Source organism: Apostichopus japonicus, chromosome 7, assembly GCF_037975245.1.
Source record: "Apostichopus japonicus isolate 1M-3 chromosome 7, ASM3797524v1, whole genome shotgun sequence".
Taxonomy (NCBI): Eukaryota; Metazoa; Echinodermata; class Holothuroidea; order Aspidochirotida; family Stichopodidae; genus Apostichopus; species Apostichopus japonicus.
The window spans coordinates 11,527,151-11,551,506 of NC_092567.1; the positions used below are offsets into that span (position 1 = coordinate 11,527,151).

At 35.4% G+C, this 24,356-nt stretch overlaps 2 protein-coding genes across 12 annotated transcripts in view; both read left to right on the forward strand.

Moving 5' to 3' along the window:
* The window catches only part of LOC139970028 (uncharacterized), a 147,691-nt gene extending 136,203 nt beyond the window's left edge, over positions 1 to 11,488 (forward strand). For all 6 annotated transcript variants that reach the window (XM_071975575.1, XM_071975577.1, XM_071975574.1 and 3 more), the window contains 7 exons: positions 341 to 460; positions 4,069 to 4,277; positions 4,792 to 4,868; positions 6,897 to 6,961; positions 7,894 to 7,941; positions 8,466 to 8,491; positions 9,318 to 11,488. In XM_071975575.1, the coding sequence (XP_071831676.1) occupies positions 341 to 460; positions 4,069 to 4,277; positions 4,792 to 4,868; positions 6,897 to 6,961; positions 7,894 to 7,941; positions 8,466 to 8,491; positions 9,318 to 9,396 (624 nt within the window). In that variant the 3' untranslated portion in view covers positions 9,397 to 11,488. The remainder of the gene's footprint in view (positions 1 to 340; positions 461 to 4,068; positions 4,278 to 4,791; positions 4,869 to 6,896; positions 6,962 to 7,893; positions 7,942 to 8,465; positions 8,492 to 9,317) is intronic.
* A 1,240-nt stretch (positions 11,489 to 12,728) lies between these two features.
* Positions 12,729 to 24,024, forward strand: LOC139970077 (uncharacterized). 6 transcript variants are annotated; one of them, XM_071975717.1, is made up of 6 exons: positions 12,729 to 13,294; positions 15,997 to 16,032; positions 16,594 to 16,674; positions 18,466 to 18,547; positions 19,978 to 20,069; positions 20,577 to 24,024. In XM_071975717.1, the coding sequence occupies exons 1-6, from the start codon at positions 13,192 to 13,194 to the stop codon at positions 20,720 to 20,722; spliced, it is 540 nt and encodes a 179-aa protein (XP_071831818.1). In that variant the 5' UTR covers positions 12,729 to 13,191; the 3' UTR covers positions 20,723 to 24,024. The 6 variants fall into 6 exon arrangements, with proteins under 6 accessions (XP_071831818.1, XP_071831815.1, XP_071831817.1 ...); XM_071975714.1 differs by having other exon boundaries at positions 12,731 to 13,294; positions 18,463 to 18,547; XM_071975716.1 differs by having other exon boundaries at positions 12,776 to 13,294; positions 18,466 to 18,543; positions 19,974 to 20,069.
* The last annotated feature ends 332 nt before the right edge of the window (positions 24,025 to 24,356 follow it).

The following is a 24,356-nucleotide window of genomic DNA, read 5'->3' on the forward strand; positions in this document are numbered from 1 at the left end:
AATGTGTAGTTCTAGATTGTGGAAACAATATTTAAAATATGAGTTGGTCATTGGACATTTTTGTTTACTAATTAATTCAGATCATTAATCAACTGAAGATACTCAAGGTAACCCTGTATGACGTTTCTTTTCTATTGAGACTATTTTGAACTTTTCTGTACATAGTGATAAGTCTGGTAGTATGAAAATGACGTTTTGCTGGATGTGTTTTGGACTTATTTTCATAACAATGGATTTTCTTTAAGCTATAGTAATACCAATGATACTACAATTAGAATAGTAAAAACAAGTAAAAACAGAGAGATAAGTTTACACTGCTTCATTTTGTGTTTATTTTCAGGTTGATAATATCAATATTATTGAGTCACTGTGTTCAGAGAGGTTACAGATCTGGACTAAAGATAGTAAATTACAACAGAATAGTACTTTGCAGCTACTGAAGAACGCATCTAACAATGATGTAAGTCAGTAGTCTAATATCAAAATCCCTATGATGGACTAGATATGTCAAAATACATCATCCCCATTATGTACTAGATATGTCATCCCCATTATGTTATTAAGTGTTTTTTGAGATACCATAGTATCATTTTGCATTTTGCAGTCAAATTATTTAACAAATTTGATTCATTGTCTTCAACAGTGTTAAGAATGCAGGATTTTGCATCCGGAACGCAAAGTTCCAGAGATGGACGCAAACACTTCACATTGCGTCCCGCGGATGGAAACCCTAAGTACACACACTCACAACTAGGCCTATATGCAAAACATAACAAAACAAATTTTTGAATGAATATCTTTTGAATGAACATTATTTTCCAAACCTCAGGGTAATCAAAATTTCTTCCAATCATTCTGATGATTGAATTTGTCTTAAATCAAATAAATCATAGCAATCAACCACAAGGTACGGAGTTATAACTCCGTACCTTGTTATAACAACATTTACATTACAGAGATTTACATGCAAACAATAGTCATAGTTCCTTCCAAACTTCCCATGATCTGATTGGCTAATAGTTCCTTACCTTTTTTCTGGAAACATTCTTGTGTCTGTAGTGCTCAATGAAAACAAATTATGTAAATTAACAACAATTTAACATTACTTTCCCTGTGTAGAGATGACAATGTTTGTGCTATAAGCTATCATATGTGTGCACTCAAATATCATAACATTAGGCCCTGTTGACAGTCATGTTATGAAATTTTGGTTTTTTTTTTCTACGATATCATGTAATATTTGAGTCATTGTTTTGATAAAAAAAAAAGTTGTGAGTTGAGACAAGTTAGTAATTTTGTAGGAAGCTAACATCTCGGATACTAAAAAATTATTTTGACCTCACAGTACGTTTGTTCTCTCCACATTGACAGTTGTTCAAGTAATATACTGTACATTCATACCGCAGTACTTTCTTTGTTGCAAAGTTTTTCGCACTGTCTTTGACCATGTGCCCCACTGATTTATTTTTCTTGTGCAACATTCATACATTGTCAAAAGTAGCTATTGAAGCTTGAGTTTTTATTGGACTTTGTGTGAAGAGATATTTACATACTGTATGAAAGGGGCAATGGGTTGGAACTGGCTGGGGTTGGGCCAACTTGCCAATGGTGGTTGAGGAAAGGGTAAACTTTGTTCAATTTTAAATAAAACTAATGAATAACATTGCATTGGTTAACTGTTAATGGTAACTTACAACAGAACTTCATAAAAGTTGTGAGCAAGTAGTTATAGGCCTTTAGGGATGTGTTCTTGTGTTGTCGAGATCTATTTATATTTTCTACAAAATTTAAGGGGCTCAATAAAATGAGTTTAGCGTGCAGCGTTTTCACTTTTACATGTTCTCTCTAAGCACTCCTATTACTTAACATGAATTTCCAACATTCACAGCATATGCATAGCCTATAACATTTCACACACGCTTTGTAAGGAAGTTGTTTATGATGCAGAGGTATGGATTGTGTGATCTAGGAAAGCATATTTGGTAACTAGTCTATGGTAAAATTTCTCTCTTCAAAACTTTGAAAGTCTTTTTGTTGGAGTACAATAGTTACAGGTTTATCATTTGATGATTTTTTGTGCATGGCATAGACCTATCACTAAAGGCTTCTTGTTGTGCACAAGCCAATGTGCTTTCAGGGGTCATTATAGCTCAGTATTATGTGTTCCTGTAGAGGTATTTTACCTTGCATTTTGCATGGAGGACTACAGGGATGCCAGTTTTTCTGAGCAGACTCAAACCCTGTTAAACGTTTAATCCTAGTAACCATGCTGGACTTCACAGTGTACTAAATTTCACGCTAATTGCACACATACTGTAAGAGTACTCCAGCTAGTGGCACACATAACACAAGATGATTTAAAGATAACATATCACTCTGTAGTGACAATATATCTATAATTCATAAGGTGTGTGGTTTGACAAAATAAAAACAGGACGTTTAACATAACTAATTCATATCAAGAAATTTTCTCACTACATTCCTAGTCTAACAGCCCATATTTCATCCTGGTCATCATTCATATATCAGTCATTTTGCCCATTTTATGTTTCATGCATTTATAGTAAGACGGGGTAAAAAAAAAACGTTTCCTTAAAGTTTAACATAAAACTCGTTAGGTAGATGCTTAGGTAGATATTTTAGCATTGTCAGTTGACAAGTGGGAATACCTTCCTAAATAGCCATAATAAAAATTTCAATCACAATGAGTAAAGGAGAAATTCCAGAAAAGGGGTGGTTTTTTTTTACCCCGGCTGTTAGTCATTTTTGGGGTAAAAAAAAACCCTGCTGGGGTAAAAAAAGTCCACACTGTTAAAACAACATACTACCAAAGAAAATGTGCAAAACCACCAGAAATATTTTCAGCACACTTTAGAAAAGCTTTATTTGGGCATTTTCAATCAAGTTCTGCATGAATTAACCTATTGCCAAACGATAAACTCCGGGAAACAAACCCCACCTTCCGAGACTTAGCAAGATTCTATCAAGACTGTTTAATGCCCCCTGAAACATTATTGACCATGTTTTATGAGTTTTATTCTATATATTAGTATCACATCCAGCTGTGGGGTTGGGACTTAGGGTAGAGAATAATTTAGGACTCTAAAAATAACAAGATAACCATATACAGCAGACATATATTGTGTTAGGCTATAACACTAGGCTTACATAGAAATAACTTAGGTTAAGAACAGGCAACAGTTAGTTATAAAAATGTAAATTATTATATTGGTAGAAATTAGAGGAGCATAGAGCATAGGAGCATACTCCCTGTGTCAATCATATAGCAATTCTAACATTCTGTGATAAATATAAACCATTTTGGGAGGAAATTAACTGGTCTTTTTTTACCCCATACGGACACTAAACCCTGGGGTAAAAAAAAACCACGTCATTCGAGAAAACTGGCAGATCGTGCGGGTAATTACATTACTGATTCATGTAGGTACGCCTCTTGTTATCATAACCAAGAAACAAAAACCTCAATATCAGTTCTAATATTTTTGCAGGATAAAGTTAAAGGACAGTGTTCAGAACTTAAATATTTGCTATTTTTAGAGTATAGGAAAAATCGGCGCTAAAAGTATCGGTACGCCGATGGAAAAGAATAGTAACAATCAATTAAGTATGTCAGAATTGACTTGGGCACCATGGTTTTCACATACACCATACAAAAATGTGTTTCTATTTCTCACGACTTGTAGTTGGGGGGTGGTTTTTTTTTACCCCAACTACCCTGTGGTTTTTTTTTACCCCGTCTTACTATATTCACTTTAGTGTTACTGTCTTTTTATACATTGTGTACTATGTTAGATAAAGAAGTTGGATCAACCCATATTAAAAATGGTGAAGAAAAATGTTGTTTCTGTTAACATTAATGTGAGATTTCAATAAACAAACTTGAGCCTAATCGTAATAATGCGAGGAGTGGATTTATGCTAGTATTAAGATGTATAAGAGATACCTTCAGGAAAGTTACTGGCAACAGTAGGTTATAATCGTATTAATAATCGATATAGCTCTAAATCATTCACAATGTTGATTGAATCGTTTGTTACCTTCCTTCAGATCCCCATCTTCCATCTGGAGCTTCTACAATCCTTCTCCAAGGCTGATGCTGGTAACATCATCCTCTGTTCAGGTCTACAATTGTCCTGTCCTGTGTCATTAAAGAAGCTATCGATAGATACGTATGAGGAGGGAAGAGAACTGACAGAGACAGAGGTTGTTGGCATATTGATGTTTGCACAACATTCACAGCGATTGGAAAAGCTAATGTGAGTATTTCAATGAATATCGTATCTTAGTAATGCGTACCTAGATACCACTTTCACACTTTAAATAGGCATAAATACCTGCAAAGTTTTATCACTATTTGCCAAGTGGAAAGATACTCTCAAGGACAGAACTTTATTGTTTCTGTATTGAGTATTTACAAACCCATTTTTTACCTTCGCCTTGTTTGTTAAACTCTACATTGGATCGTGAGGAGTGGTGCTTTGTTCGGGTTAATTGTCATTTTAGGGACTTGGCAGAAAATAAGATATATTTCAAATATTTCGCAAAACAAATACTATATCATTGAATGACTTTCCTTCTAATGAATAGCTTTACTCATTGTTTATATATGATATACAGGTTAGCTTTATCATCTGTGTTATTGTCAATGCTTTACGCGTTCAGGTCATTGACAGTGATCGTCTGAAAAATTTACCAAAAATAAAATCGGATAAATTTTTGTGAATTGTGATCAGGCAATTGACCGACTCATGGTTCTGCTTTACTTCACAGGTTCTTATTTTGTCTGTTGCCCCAGTCTATTGCTGGTGAGGATATTCCTTCAATATTGAAGTCAAGGAAAGTGAAAGGTACTTTATGCGAATGCTCAGGTTAACCTCTGTCGATTGATCAATATCGACAGTTGGTACATTAACGTCATGATCTGATACTGATTACTATTATTACAGCAGCCAATCATTGTAGTCAATAATGTAAATTGTATTACTTATCATTGGTTGCCTGAAGTTATCATTAAAATAATACATTAAATGTGTGAAACATCAAGCAAAGGATGTATATTTATAGACGATTCTGATATGATGGAGACATCAAGCCTTTTATCTTGTTTTATATTCAAAATGAAATAAAACTGTTAGCATGCTGCTTATCCACTAAGGAGCCTGTGTAAAAGAATGTAAAAATAAGTTGGCCTGACATATCAATCCTACAGTAGCAGGAACTTCTTTAGGTAGCATACGCCCATTAAAAGCCCCATTGACTTACACACTAAATCACAAAAGTAATGTGGTCTCTAAGTCTAGATAGATGTTTTCACTAGCTACACGCTACCCATCACCAGATAGCTGACATGTTGGCCTATCATGGCACCATCAATTTTCCGTATCATGGCCATGTAGATTTTTTGCTATCCGAGCCGGAAGTTTTCGTCACTTGTAAACAAACCTCTTCACTCAGTGGTAAACAAATTTCCTACGCTGCTCCTGGGAGGCCTAAAGGGGTCTAAAATTGCCTCAATTGACCCAATTTTCTCACTACATGTACTTCCATTCATGCTCTTCAACATGCAAGCCACAAAAAACTAGATTATGATTGATAACAGGTCACAAAAGATGTTCTCCTGCTGCTTTTTGGCACTTTTCATGATGGAGAACAATCGAGCGGATTGATATAGACTCTAATAGGAGTATGCCACCTTCAGAGGCTAAATGAAAAGTATCAGTAACAGAAGGGACAAAAACACACACAGAATGCAAACAGGTTAATGAGCAGGGGGAACACAAAGAGATAGATGTAAGAGGATTAATAGACAAGGGATGTAGAGAAGAAAAGAAACCAACAGGGGAAGAGGAGAGGTAGGAGATCCAAAGAGAGGATGAAGGGAACAGGGTAGGGAGTAAACTGGAGGACACAGACAGAAATGTGTGGAGAAAAAAAAGGGGGTGGAAAAGAGCCACGGGAAGAGGAGTGACAGGGGGGACAAGGGGAGAAGGGGGGGGACAGAAGAAAAGTTAGTCATGTCCTTCCTGAATGTTGAGCTCATGAGGTTTCGTACCAGGTCAGGACGGCTACCTAAGGAGACAATCCCCTGTTGGGACGTGTTATTCATGGTATGGTTGGGAAGTCTTATATTCTAATACATGCTACATGCAGTAATAAGCTTGATACAAGACTGAAGAGAGGTGGTACAGCTGGCTGAGATGTTGTTGTTTTGACTTCTGTATTCAGAGTGTCTGTCATTGCTAGACAATTATACATACACTAGGTGTCTAAATATAAACATACCACCACAGAGATATGGTGAGGAATTAAGAACCAGACTGAATTAGTATTAGATACCCTCAGGATGTTCTACAGTTACAATAATATTATGAAGTGAGGGTAATTTAAGACTGGGAATATCTCCAGATCAGGGTTAACATGAAATACATCCAGTATGTTACATATGCTGAGCATCAAACATTTGCCTTTTGCATGATACATGACAGTGAAGGGGGACCATGATTTAATTATAATCTAATGATATGCTTTTCTAAAGAATGTCAGGTTAAATGTTTAAAAGAAATAATGATACACAAACTGGTTTATCCCGTTTCAAAGCTTTCCGCATAAATGAAAGTTACATTTTTCACTCGATAACAGAACAGAGAATGATGGCAAAACTTGCCCTTCTGCCTTGTTTTGCGCATGTTCTACATGTTAATGTAATTATGTAAAATAGCTGGGCGTAGCAGATTCTTGTACAGTCTCTTCACAATAAATTGCTCAAGGCCTATGTGACTGTAGTGTAGTGTAGGTCATTGGGGTGTCTGGGAGTGAAATATTCATGTTTTATTTTTATTTTGTTAACCATGGCATTGTAACCTCTTTCATTTTAGTCACTTGGTTACCGTACGATAGTGGCAAAATTTATGACCTCAACCTTGAATCTGGTCGATGGATGGTGAGTATCAAGAACTTACATGTTTCACTAACCTATTGCTTGACAACTGGTTGTATAATTATCTGGAAAGAAGTATTAATGTATTCAAAGAATCGGAACTCCCCAACGACTGTTAAGTGATTTTCAAAATGAATCAATTAAAGAAAGGAACAGTTTGACAGGTAAGATGCATCAATATATTTTGCTCAGATTGTTGAGGTGGACTCACATACTGAATCAAGTAACAAGAAAATTAAACAGAATAACATAATGTCTGTGTAACCTTACTTTGACCAGTGTTCGTATCGATTGATTGTTTTTCAATTAACAGTTCAGGGGGTATATGGAAAATGTTTAACCGGTTAGTTTTCAGAGTTTCTTGTTGTGGTCACTCAAGTACATTAAATTAACATTGATTACAGTACCGTCGTGCATCTTGCCTGAAAGTAGTAGATGAAAACCTCATGCAATTATCTTCTGTATAACAGTTGAGTTTTCGAATCCATAATCAATTGCTTCGCACTGTCAGTTACAACTGCTGCGTGTGTGTCCAGTATCGTATAGTCTTTGCATTAACTTTTGATCAGCGTCAGTCTACGATACCATTACATAAATATCAAAAAGGTTAAGATGCAACAAAGAACAGTTGATAGATCATTCATTCTTGTCACCTTTGCTCCTGTAATTACCAGATACATGCTCCTTATTGCAGTTTGAATATTAACGTCATCAGAGTGTCGTCAAAGTGTCACGCGACAGATATTATTTTTATAACTTTGATCCCAAGCATCTCTGATATTCATCCCAAAGTAACATTTTTCTTTGTAGCATACTTCCTTCTTTGTTTGAATTGAAAAGAAAATTAATTCTTGATTCGCCTCATAACTGTTGGAGTGATTTTGTGACGTCATATTGGTAAGCTCATAAACCTTCCTGTTGTATCTAACTTATAGTATGATGATCGTACACTCGATGTGACAGATGCAGTTTACAGCAAGGAGGTAGGTAGTGAAGTATAATGTATTACAATACACACAGATTCATTGGTTTAATCTCGATGAACATTGTAATGGAGATTGATCATTAACCTACAAACTAATCTGAACATTTTTTGGTATGTATAGAAATATAATAATGTTTGAAAGGGACGATTAAAAAAAAAGATTGTCGCTGTGTGCACCTTGAACACAAAAGAATAGATTACATATCGCAAATAGGAAATGTGGAGTTTTGCTATCTTTTTATAAGTTACATAAGGCTTGCTAATAGATCATAGAAAACATAAGTGATTCACGGATTCATTAGACATAACAAACATAGCTTCTTAATGTTACTCTATTAACCCATATTACTATGAAAAAGTAAAATTAAGGGTAACATTATGTTGATTGCTCCATATTTATTAATCTCATTTGATTGACAATGTGATTTCACAAATCCCTAGCAGCCATACTTTTGAAATTTGAATTATTTTGTCATACAATAAAATTACAGCTATCATTTATGATTGACTTCTTTTATACAGGTTAGCGAATTCCGGGAAGTATGGCAGTAAGTTATTTTTATGTGTATTTTTTCGTACGATTGGTGATTTATTGAGTTAACATACACAAATCCCCATCATTACGATAATCCCTGCCTATAGCAAATACCACCCAAATCCCCTGTTTTGACCAAAAATAGGGGAGATTGAATATCTACCGGAGTTGGTAATGCTATAGCCATACTGAACGCTCTTCTGCAAAATTTCACGATTAAACACACAGTGTATCATTTCAGTGTAAAGCCAAACTTGTCATCGCACACCAGAAAGTAGTACTGGCCATGAGAGCACTTGTGTTTACAATCATACAGGTGACTGGTCAATTAAATAGGTGCACTCAAGGATTAATACTTATGGCAGTATTTGGGGTAGTTTATGCTATCAAGTAACAAATTATTCATGCTTGAGTGAATTTGAGGAGGACTGTTTTTCTATAGACAGGCTTGACCAACAAGGGAGTAGTATACAGTACATTATGCTACTTCAAACCCCCCACCCCCCCCCCCCCTGTGAAGCAGCATGATATATACTACTTATGGGATTTAGATAAAGGATACACACTTGTACAGTATGCAGGTTGTGTATATCAAATAAGATGCATTGATGGCCATACGTAATTGATATATATACTTCATATATATATATATATATATATATATTACGTAAAAATATCTTTTTAAGAATGAATTATAGATGACGTCGCTGCAGCCTGTTCAATCCAGCAAAGTCAGAACTATGTTTTATTGAATAGAATTGGGTAAAACAATGTTAAACTTTATTTGCATTGTAACGTAGATCTATGTTCACATTTTGTTGCAATTTATCTTACTGCAGGGGTACAGACTGTCAAAAGGCTAGAGAAAGGAAACTGAAGGTACCCAAAGATGATACACTGACACCACTGCTACAGTAACTGCCACATCAGTATAAATCAGCCACGTTACTGCCACCTCAGTATAAATCAGCCACCAAACTGCCAGATCAGTATAAATCAGTACAGGTATCAACGACGATCTTATAACATTGGTACTGAATGAACAATTGAAGTTTATGAAAAAAATAAGTGCAACATTCTTGGATTGGATTAAGTAGGTATAATGTTCAAGTACATTGAGTAACAAAACTATAACACATGCTCATTTTGATGGAAAAGACCAAATAACAATTTTTATGGAACGGATTTGAACCAGTCACCTCAGCATCACAACTCCTGCGATATAGAAACTGAGGTACCCTGCCTTAATTTTTCAATGATTCCTATATTGAAATTTCTTCTGGGGTCGCTAGTCAGAAGCTATGCATTGAAAAACCGCCCTTTAGTATGAAAGCATTTCATTTTTCGTCACTGCCCACTTCTTCACCTTTCAAGGTGATTAGTCTGGAACGTTAGCCTGTGTTTTGCGTAATTTATTCGCCAAGCCTAGCAAAGGAAAAAAAGCGTGGAAAAGTCACTTGCTCAGCTCAAATTTCCTTTGATCTACTGCGAGAGCCTATTAACATGCTCGAGGCAGGTAAACTGTAATGGCAGTTGTATTAAAGGGCGCATTTTCAAATGGATACCTTGCATATCGTGTGGCCATGCAGGAATCATGCCCATTTTCATTCGATATAACCATTGCTTACAATTTTGCAGTTCAAAATTTTGTTTTAAGTTATTTACCAATGCACTGAATGACATTACATTGAAATTTTCAGTTCCACTCTTTATATGTACGTAACTTACACTCTTTACATATGTAACTTAAGTAAAGAAGGGTATAAAGAATAACATTAAACGTTTGCCATGTGGTACATAAAATTAAACTATTACGTCATTACCAACAACTATATTGATGTGGTGGAGACTTGATTACAACATAGCTTATTCGAGGTCTTATTGTAGGGAAAAATTATCAAGAAGAGAAGAATCCATTATCAACTACTTAGAAATGGTAAAGAGATCAAACCATTTAAATATAACAAGTCTCAAGCAGAGAATTAAGCAGCTGAGCACGTTTATGACTGATACAATTTGACTTGTGATATAATTCTTATGAATCTCATGAAAGTTGGAAGGTAGAACTTTTTTATACTGTTTAAGCATAAATGTACCAAACTCACTTTATATTCGCATTGTCGAATTTCAAAAAATCCCCCAAGAAACTACAATATTACATCTGGAATAACACTCACAAACACAAAACACAAAATGTTACCTCAATTTGTTAACATGTTTACAATTATGTTTGTTTTTGTTAGTAGTAGGCCATATGAAGCTTTTCAGCATTTAGCATATTCTTTTGGTCCATGAACTGATAGATATTCTCTATTAACCATGGCAGGCCTTTTGTGCCAACTTATTGTGCCGTGAAAAGTCATCATTTTGTTTCACAATGACTTTCTGGTTCTGATATCAAATCCCTACCCTTTAGAAAAAATGCATTGGTTTACGTTCATTTTGTCTTTACTTGTAATCAATTTTGATATTTGAGGCAATTTACTATAATTGCCAATGCAGTTATATATTGTATATTAACACTTCATGAGATCTCTCTTGCATCTACTATTGTTATATACACTTTTTTACATTCCTTTTAAGAGAATGTCATATTGTAGCCTGCAATACATTTAAGTCCGTAAAAGGTAACTTCGTTTGCTGAATCCTTGGAACTTATTAACTCCAGTTTTTAACTTTGGATTTAATGAACAGGCTGGGAATTTGAATTTTGTAACACCTACATTTTAGTCGTTCAGAACAATGGTACTCTAGGCAAATAGTTTTAATGTCAGGAAACATGCGTGTACTTTAGAGTGAGCTTACTGGAAACATCTTGACTTCACTTGTGATTGGTTCTTTGAAGTATTTAATTAATTACAGCAATAGTAATATTTTTAAAGTGTTGATGTTTTCCAGTATGTTTTATAATAATCTTTTTTTACATGACCACATTGTAAGTTACCTGAGAGAACTCATTTTTTTCTTCAAATCACTTATTCAGGAATATGGGAGAATAAGTAAAGATAATTATCTTGAGCTTTTTAATCATTTATTTGAGTTATTGAAACTGATTTGAAGGCTTCCTAGCCTAACCGTTACTAAATCTCAATGCAAGATCAGTATTCCCTATCTGCTTACCCACGCTACTCTATGCTATCGGGAGTACCATCTCTTAATCTGACAAAGAACGGCTAATTAAAAGTAAGGCCTTTAGCATGAGTGCAAATGATTTAGTGAGGAAATAAGGAGGATGTGAAAGTTCACCAGTCATGTACGTGGTAGTCATGATGGACTGGTCTCATTGATCCAAATTTAGATAAATTGGACGAGATCAATTCAAGGATCAACCTGATCAATACTATAACAGAGATTCCCAAGTCATAGACACTCATGTTAATTTGTCCTGACTCCCAAACTTAAAGCTTGAATTCTAGCTGAACAAAATACTTGGTCGAGTTACAACTCTTATAACCATTTCAGTACTTCTTTTTGTGGAATTGTTATAATTATGCGTAAGAAAATACACACAACAGCCTCCTAGACTAACCAAAGTCCTGATATATTTCAATTTGGGCACTTTATACAGATAACCAGTGACAGGTCAAATTGAGTAACGGATACTTAGTTATAATGTCACCTATAATTGGATGGTCTAGGTATAGATTATGTAAACCTACTGGCAACTTAATTCAGTTAACAAATGGACACCTGCTTTGGTGGTTTATTGAATATTAGGATATAAAAATTTTACTTTGATCAAGGTACTCACCGACGAGAGAAAGTACTTCTTTCTGAAAGGACCGGATGGCTAGAAATATATCTGATGGTGACATCTATAGGGGAAGGGGAGGGGGAGGGAGGAAGAGATATAGTACGAAAAGAGAAGACAAAAACTCATTTCTCCTCTTGTATTGTGTTCCCGAAAGCGAGCTCTCGCAGAGCTTTTGACAGGGGCGGCGATTTGTTTCAAATATTGGGAAGGGGGGGGGGGGGGGGACATTTGCTTGGGTGCAGGCGCTTAGCAACTTTCATCCCCAAAATTGTTAGCATAAATCGTGATATTTTATATATATATATATATATATATATATATATATATATATATATATATATATATATATATATATATATTTATATATATATATATTTATATAAAGTGCACATTAGGTGCCCATTGCATATTAAAAATTGCTACCTTAGAGGGACAGTAACGTTAGGGGAACATATTCGTGTTCCCCTAATGTTTAAGGGTATGTCCATTCTGTTATGAGGGCTTCGGTGTACAGGTAATTAGTACCCATTGATCGTGGATGCTGCCCTCTACACTCCTTTATTTTGATTGGACGATTATACATCTGAATGGACATTTATAGCTTGGCAATTTTTGTAGTAGTATATGTGACCTGTGCAAAATTTAGCTATTAGGGACCCATCAAGATATATCTCGTTTATTTTATCGTCCTATCGGTATATGTTTTACTATCGATGCTCTTTTAATGCTGGTAAAACTGACCAATGGAACTGTGACCTTGAAAGTCACAATTTCGATCCCTATCCCTTTCGGTGATACATATACTGATATCCATGTTCATATTGACGCATTTTCTTTTGGTATACAAGTCTTGTGACGTCATCACCGCGCAATGTCGCTAAGTGTAATGTAGAGCTCATATGGACGTGTGTACAGTGTGGTAAACATGTTGTCCGTATGGCCGCAAGTTTTCACACTGTATGCAAGCAAGAACGGTAAACCTAACTTTTGTTCGCGAATCGGCGCGGTATCCATGTTGCACTATCAAAATGAGAGCCGTCGAGATTGACTTTGGAAGCCTAGGTAATACCGTAATACTTTCTTGCAATTGCTAGATATTAATTCCTTTACCAAATGCTTTATTGACTAGCCTAGAATTAGTAATAGTGTAAAGTAGGCCTCAGTTCCCTGTGCAGCTGGCTGATTACCAATCACAATTTGTGCAAATTATAGCTCAGTCTCACTTGTCTCACTCAGTGTAAGCCTAACATTAACAAGGTCTAGCCTAAGTTACAGTAATGTTAGTGTTGCCCCAGATAGGCTTAACTTCATTTTAATTGCATGACCTTTGTCCCAAAACTCTACAAAAACATAAATAGTGATGAATGATGCTTACATAGCACCGTTTTTTGATACAAATGGTACAGTAAATATACCCTAGGCCTAAGTTAAGCCTTAGCCAACAGTAGAAAGACAGGCAAGGCTGGACAATGCTTAGCCTATATTAGTAAAGTGCCTTATTGTCTAGAGCTATTGTGATTTTTTTGCCCACAATTAACTTAAAATACGAAGCCAATTTTCAATTCTGCCCAAAAATTTAATTTATAACAGCTAGCCTTAACCAGGGTAGGAATTAATATTTGGCTTTGGGGGACTAGTTTGGATATAGAAAAGTTAAAACGACCCCTTATTCCCTTAATGTATTTACAAGGGTTTTTTAAGGTTTAGGGAGGCTCTTTTCCAAAGTTCAATATACGCTGTTTACGGATATGGTTGTAGCATTCAACAGGATAAAGTCAGCACAATTGCCCTATTACTAGTGTTGCAATTAACTGTATAGCAAGTTCATTAAAAGTTTGATAGCAAAAATTTGCGAGCATTTAGCAAATAATGTCAATCCACTGAATATATGACGAAAACAAATAACCCATCAACTGAAATAGAAAACAAAGGTTTACTTCCGCTGGTAACTCCTTTTCCTAAGGCATGTATGTTTTTGTGTGTGGATAAAATCACATACCTTCCAAACAACTGCCAATTTCCAGCAAATTTAAAGTTGTAAACAAAGCTACGCAGTTTTTGTTTGTTTTTGCAAAGTGATGGTTAGGCTACATTTCCCATTGACTTAGTGTGGTTGTTAGGCTAATATTTGCTTAAAGATTGCAACTTTTAATGGATATTTTTAATATTTATTTTCAACACAACTTGAGCGAGTAAACAGATGGATAGGTAAGATTACCATGTTGACCTTTTTCACATGTGAAGTTAGGCTACCATGTGGTCTGATATTTGTGGGGATTTTAGGTTATTGGCACTGAAATTGCTTAGTGGAAGCCGTAATTTGCCAGTAACTGTGCGGAGATTGTGCGTGACCCTCTGGCACTGCTTGAAATTTTATGCGGGATTGTGAGAACTGTTTGTGCGATTCGCGCTGCTACTGCAATGCCTAGCTAAATCAAAAGCATGTCACAATTAATTTTACACAGACACCTGATATAAGGAGGCCATGATGGCGATTTTCATAAGGACGAATCGCCCTTCGCCCTGCTTATTTCCAACCCTGGCCTTGACATTTCACTTCCATGCTGTGCACGTAGAGGTGGGCAAATGTACGCACAAAGTTAGGAGGGGCACATTATTAGAATAATCCAGTTGCATAGTGGGCTTGTTATTGAGGATTTTAAGGATTAGATCAATGATCCTAATGAAAGATAATCCACAACAACCATCTGCAAGCATTTTTCATGTTAGACCAAATAGTATTTCCTCCAAATATATTGTTCACTACATAAATAATGTGTAGAATTTGGCGAACTTTACCCCAAGATGTATCTTTTCCATCACAAAATTGCCCATGTGCTAGGCCAATACAGATATTCATGATTGACAAATTTGGCATCAGTTTGTCCAGTTTTAAATTGCATTTTTTTTCTTTTAATAGATTATACAAACAGTCAAGGCTTATTCATCTTTCATTGTAAATCAAACAAATTCTTTTTAATGGTATGTACCTGTAAAGGTTCAAGGTTAAGTAGTACATATTTCTGCTTTCTTTAACAGTGTTAGCTAAGCTGGCCTACTGTTCCTGGGGTGGTACTCTGATAAATATGGAGGCACCTCAGTCAAGGTTCCAAGTCAATGGCGGGCCTAAGCCTGTTACTATAAACCAAGGGTATAGTTAGGACACAAGGGCTTATTAACATGCGGGAGGGGGACGGTTGACCAAAAATTAGGAGTCAGAGCTGTTTCACTGATGAGGAGTTTGTGGTGCAATTTTCAGCAAAATTTTGCTTATTTGACATGTGGCCTCCTGACCTTTGACCCTTTAGCTAACTTATGACAACATAAAAGTTGTCTGTATTATGTAGGCTACTTCACATATATGCTATATTGTGGAGTCAAAATTGACTCCCACACATACACAGACATCAAACATTTGTTTATTCCCCCTGCACCCCAGTTGGTACAGTACTTGCCAGCCAATGGGATAAGGTTATCATAAGGTACCCCATTAAGTGCCCACTAGCCCACCAGCTAACAGTTCTATACCACAAGGGATGGAAATTAGGCTACTTGTCTGTTTAAAGACCATTGGTTTGTTCAAAAACAGGTGAATACAATGGAATAAAACATCTCCCTGTCTCTAAATGTATACAAGAATGAGATAATAAAGTTACAACACAAAAAGTGACAAATATTTTAGCTCCTTGTTAGAGTTTGGTATTAAGGTGGTGATAACTTTATTAAACAGATCATGGAACATACTTCTTTCTAAAATTTTACAGGGCAGGTTGCGAATGAAGACCGAGAAGAGGCAATGGGTAAGATCAAAAATTATACTTGTAAGAGAAAGGAAACCATTTCATTATGTTTTGGATAAAAGCTTTGTCAATTGAATGATGGAAACAAAAGGACCCAGTAATGGCGCATTTGAAAAACTTCATGTAAGAAATTTTAGAGGCTCAGCCGTAAGTGTTTGTTTTGTGGATATACTATTTGGTGTCCTTAATAGCTAGGTATGTAAGGAATGTGCAATCACACAACTTTTCATGTGGATTTTGCGATTATTCCTCCCATGTTTTCCTCTGGGCACATGCATGCAATGGTAGACAACCTTCACTGAAACGTATTCCACATGGAAAACAACCCCATCGAAGTTGTAACCACCTAAAATATTATTAGTGTTTGGATGCACCATTGACCACCATAGAGTGGATGACTGGTAGTCCTGGGGGGGGGGGGGGTGATGGTTCGAATATCCTATCTAAGCCTCAGTTTCTTTGCATATTTCAAATTTCATAGAAGTTTCTCCCAGCCAGTCAGTAGTTCTAATATGGTGACTCATGTATTAATGTTGTTAGTTCATTTCTTGCTATGTCCAGCAGAACAGGAGGCTGATGTTCAACAGAGAAAACAAAGAGCAAGAGGAGAATCCCCATCCATGACCAACAAGTCACCTGTATGTAAGTATGACAGTTTATTATACTGGATATGTAGAGGCACCAAGAATTATGGGAAGAGGGATAAATGGCAAGAATGATGTCGAAAAATATAAAATGTTATTGGATTAATCTTCAGCAAATTGAGAATAAAGTGAGACTTAAATGAGGGAAGTCAATCAGCTCCTTTACATTTTGCAGACTAGATCATTGCCTAATAAATAAAATGATTTTATTGAAGTTTGTTATCAAGTCAGTTTAAACATTACATAACTGATTTTGTCATAAAAAAATAGATATTAGAGGGACACAGAAAAAGTTATTAATCTTAACTGAGACAATTACCTGCACTGACCTATAATATACTGAAGTAGAACATGGTAGAACTAGATGTATTAATGTAATAACTGGTGAGGCTTATATTCCTCTAGCTATGCTGTTGATTTTGAAAGCTACATACTGTAAGTGATGTTCCATGTGAGAAACAGTTATTAGCTTGACATTGTATTAAAACTTTTGTATTTTGTATCTGCTTTAGCTGTTCATTGGTCTCAAGACTCAAACATCTGCATTCTATCCTTTATGAAATACATTTCCTACCTCGAAACAAAGAACTACAGAACTGTAGTAAACTTACCAGACCCTGTAATAAAATACCTATGCTACATCATTGACCTACTATATCAAAAGAGGTATTAGTTAACAGTAACAACTGGCTGTTTGACTTTTGTCATGCAGTCTTACCAATACTATAAATCAGCAATCAAATTGAAGAATATAGAGTGATCCTTAATAAATAATAAATATACCCCAGATATTCATTTCTGGTACAGAAGGACTCTCATATGCATGTGGCATACAAGTCAGAACTATGTTATCCCTAATTCCAGTTCTTTTTCTTTCTCAGGCAAATGTAATTGCATTCCAAATGAATTACATTGTCAGTCTTAATCTCCCTGACACATGCAATGGTTAACAACCTTTACACAGTAACAGAAGGAAGAAAGCCTTCAGACTTTGTGACCCCATAATGCTTGTGTTTTGTAAATTTGGTTGGATGGATCATTCAATTGATATGAATTATCATTATTAGAGCAATTGGGCAACTAAATTTAATAAGCTACAGTAATATACTTTAATTTTACATGTAATTGCTAGTTGAGTCAAGGGATGGATATAATTTGGTGCCATGAGTTCTAGTTATTTCCTGGTGTCTGTTATCATTTGGTTGAATAAGATTAAGTAGTTGCATGTTTTAGGAGAGATGAAAAATCTGTGACATTTGCTTCAAGATGACTATGCAGCTACCAGAATTATCAATTAGTCTTGAAGCATAGAAATTTTAAAGGCATTGAACACTCGCCCCAAACCGCGTGCGGCCATCTGAAAAAGTTAACTTTCTGTTGCTTGTAAGTGACCTTTTTTCGTGTCACTACAAAATGCAGACAGTACAGTAATGAAATGCGATACCTTGTTATCTTTAGCTGGACCTGAGATGTCCATCGCTGTATTGGTTTTTACACTATGCTGTGGGTATTGACCGCAGCATGAACTGACTGTACACTAGTGTCTAAATACCGATGGTAGCAAGCTGTGTGTGTGTATTTTCTGGGATCGATGGTGATGTCCAACACTTCTATTACACCTCATTCGAAACTAGGTCAGATTACCGGCATTAGACTTTCTTTTTGAGCGAGTCTTGACACCCTTAAACTAAATACATGCTGCCATTATCTTATTTGTATTGATTTGTGTATCCTCATCAAACTCAATTGTTTTAACGGTGTTCATTTAATTTCTTGCTGTGTCCAGCAGTGCAGAGGGCTGATGTACAACAGAGAAGAAAAAGAGCAAGAGGAGAATCCCGATCCATGACCAACAAGTCACCTGTATGTAAGTATGACAGTGTGTGAAGATCTTTATGACGGAATGTCAAAAAGTGTGTTTACAAAATCTTTAAGAGTAACAAGTTTATGAAAATAAAGGGACTAGGATAATGGGAGGCTCAATTTGTCACACTTTCACTAGGGAGAGGTTTTTCTTGCATCATGTTAACATGATTGCCTTCTAACCAACAAATTTGATTCAAGTTTTTACATCGGCTGTTATGTCGTATTCTTCACTGAGCATGTCAATGTGGCCTGCATTCAGGCAAAAGGAATATACCAATCACTGCAGTATTGGAATGCTGACAAAATACTGATCAAATAAGAATTAATATTTACTTTTCTTCACAATACAATTTGATCGCCCTTGTGCGTGGGATCAGATCCTCCTTGCATACTCACATGGATCGGCAGGAAGCAGCTAGGGTAAACTGATTTCAGTAGACAGGACTCACTTGGTTATATATGCTCCATTAGTATACTTTTGGGCAAGAATTAATCAGTTGCAGTTAAAGGTGGCAATTGCTCTTATTGTGCTTTGGTAATCTGTTTAAAACAATAATATTGTTAGTTTTTATTTTGGGTAAATGCAATAACCAAATCATGTGGAAATCTGGCAAATGAGTCAAAGCAAGGAAGGACAGCTATTTCGAAAGAAACACCATTAGATGAGCTCCTTTGGCATGCAAACAGGTGGAGTTTATTTGAAAAAAAGTAAAAACAAGAAATGTGTACAATTCTTTGTGGGAATCAACTCAACCAATGAAAAGTTTGCAGAAGTACTCCCATAATAAAGAAGATATTTTTATGCTTTGTCTACACAGATGACCTTTAGGCTTTGCTTGTATAAATATTGAGCATCATGATGCACCTTAGTAAGAAAGCAGGCTAAATTTAGTTTGCTCTTTTTCTGGATTTGAAACGACAGAGTAAAGTTTTATTTAAGGACTGGAGACACTCTTCCAGTACCTTGTTTTTATCAATTCGTATGTGATGAAAGGAAGGTTGTAATTACTGGTGCATCTTTATATAATGAAGAAAAGGTTTAATCCTATGAACAAGTTGTACAACTTCACATACCCTGACCAGAATAAGGTATTACATGTGGAGGATTCCCAAGTTTCCCAATTGCCTCTACAGCTAGCTGCTGCAGCAATCATTTCCAACACCAGACAAATTGGGTATAGATGTTTATTGTATACATATATTCAGACATTATGACTGCAATAGTTTCAAATCTGCTGAATATTAATGAGCATTCGCAAGACAACACTTCCTCTGGTTGCTTTACCTAGTGTTGTATGTCAGGCGTCAGGTACCTTTCATGGTGTATAACTGTATCATCAAACATGATTTCATATATAGTTCTTTCTAATTTTTGAAGTCATGTTCAAGCTCAATTAACATGGATTTCACTTTTTATTTTCCTCATTTCAGGTAGGAAATACATTAAATGGAGTGAAAGTGCTTCAAAGTGTGTGGTGGAAAATTTTGAAAGTTACATCAAAGGACTTGCAGGAAAGAAGCTCCCAAGTAAGTATGCATGCCTAAGTTAAGGCCTGATTAAATTATATAATACATGTTTGCTTTATCTCATGAATATTAATGAGATCCAAACACTTAATGTTAATATCTTTAAATTGGGAAATCAGGCAACTGTAAGGTGTGATTTCTTCAAACATATTCCAATTGCAAAAGTACAGCTACCAAATGTTGGAGGTTCGTCAAACTTTGTTATGTTGACATTGGCAGATATTTGGAAACCTGCTGATATGTGCTGTACAACTGATATCAAGCACGAGGGACAAGTCTTAGCATTATTTGCAAACACAAATTTTGCTCTTGTTTCCATAGAGCTTTTTGGAAAAAATCCCTATGAAACTAATCAGTGAACATTAGCAAGGAACTGTGTTTTCATTCTGGTTGTGTTCCTATCAAAAAGTACCACTGGAGTTACCTTTCATGATCCTAACCCTCATAATATTTTATAAGCAAAAAAAATCATTTCTAATTCGTAAAGTTATTTTTTTTCCCAACTAGGTCGCAATGAGATTGAAGATTTTCTGGAGGAAGGAGCAATAGACCATATGTTTGATTGGTGGACCGTCAGAACAAAAATTTTCAACGAGACTAATAAACATAGATTTAGGGAAAGGGCGAGATCAGTAAGGATGAAGATGTTATAGATTAAGTGTGTTCTAATTTTACTGTGCTGACTGTAATGGATATAATAAACACTGACCAGGGACGTAGCTAAGGCCTGATGATTAGGGGGGGGGGGGCTACTCACATGAACAATTTTTCAATTGTTCACTTTATTCCAACTGAATATTTGGAATGAAGTGAACAATTAAACATTTTGCAGAAAGATGTTGAGTTGACCAGATACAATACGTTGTCAATTAAACATTTTGCAGAACATTTTTCAATTGCTCTGATGGAATGAAGTGAACAATTGAACATTTTGCAGCAAATGTCCAATTGACAAGATATGATAAGTTGTCAATGAAACAATTTGCAGAAAAATGTCCAATTGACGAGATATGATAAGTTGTCAATTAAACATTTTTCAGAAAATTGTTCAATTGCTCAGTTAAAGCAACTGAGCAATCCAACATTTTTCTGATTTTTGATAAGATTTTATCTTGTTATCTAAACAGTTTACTAAAAATGCCAACTTATGGGGCAAACTTTTTCTTATGTTGATGGCACTTTTAAGCCTCTGTAGATTATCATTTGAGTGTTTTATTGTATTCCATAGAGACTATATATCCTGAACTTACTTGAAGGGTCAACGCACCCAATAGCAAAATTAGTACATATATAAACCGAATTGAAGCTGGCAGTATTCAAAATCATACCTAATTTTTGTATGGTGGAGTATAAGGATCGCGAGATACAATTTCTCAAAGTGGCAAGGAAAATGTGGTAAATATGACTGATTAAAGGTCAATTTTAACCAAAATATTTAGGTAATTCACAATCACAAGAATATATGAATAGGCCTAGGTAAATTGGAGTGCGACAGTCAGAAATTCTGATTGTCACACTCAAATTTTCCAATGTCAGTTTTACCAAGATTGGGGGGGGGGGTTGAGACACTCCCACAACCCCTCTCTAGCAAGGTCCCTGCCACTGCATTGTGGGCTCATATGTTTAGCTGTTCAAGTGTTATAAAAAAGTACAGAGAAGGAAGAGAAACCTGCTAATGAAGAGCTTCCGTGTTCCAACTTGATCTCATTTTCTCTATTTTCTCATAACTTGGGTAGCTAGGCTACTGAAAGTGTTCTAATTTAAACTTTAAGTGTTTACAATTGATGGGTATGTTATTTGCATTATTGAAACACAACGTAATGGTAAAAGGAAAGATACTTAGAAAGTTGTAAACAAGAATAACAAACTGAAGGAGCTTCAAAGATTAAAGGGATAAAGTCCTTGATTATTAGGGTTTTTTTTAAGTCAAATCATGTACTATATAAGATTATTGATTGTTATATAGCATAATAAAGGTAATCTGATCCATGGAAGGAATATTCTTTGATGGTAAGACACTTTCCATAGAGATCAAGCATACCTCTATATGTATGTTTTTAACTTTTTATGAGTGATATGAATATTAACCTGTTCAAGTTTATATTGAGTGGTATCAATGTTCAGCTGTTCAAATGTGTTAAAACAAAGACAGAAGTGAGAAAAGGCTGCAAATTAAGAGTTTGTTCCAGTTTTATGTTTACCAAATCTTGTTTATAGTTGTGTTTTCTTTCTGTTTACCTGTGTAGTACATAAGGACACACGGTAGACAACAAACTTCAAGCAGAGGTTTCAAAATGAAAACAAAGGATTCAATTTTTTGTAACTGAATACATATTTTTTTAAATGAGTGGTTAAACAACTTATATGTGCCATTTCAAATTAAAGTAATGCACAAGAGGTTACATCACTTGATAAACTCTCAGAGTTATGTACAGTGAGCATTACCAATGTGTTGCTGATACTTAATATCATGAACTCATGTGTTTCAATCTGCAACAATCTTTACCTGCATTAGCGGGAAGGGAACAAGTTATAGCAACACCTTTGACAGTGATTTGCCAAATTAGCATTTTTTGGTGTTTTCTGCCTAAATCAGCACTTTGAATGAGCAATGATAGTAGTTAATAATAAAAACAAAATTTGCCTGTTTAAAAAGGGTTGTCAGTTGACAGCCAAGTTATGAGAAGGAGGTTATGGTTGGCTGTATGTTTGATAACATAGACAAACTTAAAATACTAGGTTGAACACCAATTACATTTTCATTACTATTTTCTTATGCGAATGTACTTCTTTGCTCAAATAGTTTGATGCATAAATTGCTAGTTTGCATACAGGGAAAATATAAATAAACAGTACCTTGTTTCGCAAAGGGAACCTCTTAGAAGTGAATGCAGAGGTCAACATGTTTAAAAGCTGTATGTAATGGTGCATTTTCACTGCAGCTTAATCAGTATTGACAGCCCAGTATCTGTTGCCTCATGTTTATGACATGGCTAATTTTCTTTTTTTCTTCATCAAGATAGGTCAAGTTTGCCTACTATAGATCTGTTCATTTGATTATTAAATGTTAGTTCACTGTTTAAAATATTTCAGAGATGTTGAGGTAATTGTACCTTTCTTTTGCTGTATATTAAAAGCATTTCTGGTCACCTGTCTATTCTATTCTTTTTTTTATCTCATCCTGATAAAGCATGCTAATACTTACTAAAGATCACTCACTGATCTGTTTAAAGTCAATCATTGGTATAAACCAACACACATGCACACAAGGATACATTGCTTGTGAGAACCTGTACACAAAGCTCTCAACAAGATGCAAGCAAGCAGGTGTAGTTCCAGCAAGTAACTCAAGAATTATACCACAATTGACAATCGATTACATAATCACAGAAACTTTTTTTTTTTTCAATTCAGCAGATTTTCAAGCTTATTGTATTGTGTTTTGTTTTTCAAAATACTATGTAATTTTATTGGTCATTGAAACTTCTCACGGAGCACTCACAAAGAATTCACATAAGATATGAATACTTTGCTATACTATGACTCTTGTCAACACTACTGCTAAAATCTAGTTTACTATGTATGTTTTATTCAAGATTTCAAGGCCTTATGTTTCCTTCATTTAATAACCAGCAATGTTAACAGAAAGGGATCCACACTTCTCTTGTGGTGTACTTTTGTATTATGTTCTCATTCCAAATGTTCACAAGTTGACTAGTATAGTGTACTCCTGTAAACAACACAAAATGTTCATTTAACTTGTATTTTCAAGAGTGTGTATGAGTAATTGATGACCTTTGGAATGGTTCATACTATGGAGATAGTGTCAATTGCATAGTATACTCTGCACCCAATGATCAGTTTTAATCTACATTAATTTCAAAGCTGCTGATTTTCATTTATTTTTGTTGTTCACGTGCCATAAGGATTTTATTAAAATTAAATTAAAAATATCTTTGTGCTTGAATGTTTCCTTTCTTAGTATTTATGCTTTCTGGCTTGGTTTGTGGAAGTACTGTGATCATATGTATTGTGTTTCTGGTAACATTGAAAAAGGCTTAGGGAACATAGGCTGTGATGGGGGAGGGAAAGGATGTATGATTGATGAATTGCTGACCAATTTCATTGAATATGCTAGACATGGATCTTCCATCTAGCCAAATGGATTAAAGCCATATCCGTCAAGATAGTCACAAGTCTGCCCCCCACCCCCACTCACACAACCCCAACATTTTACTAACTATGCACGCTAGTGGTTCCACAATAGAGCTAAGAGTTTACTGAATA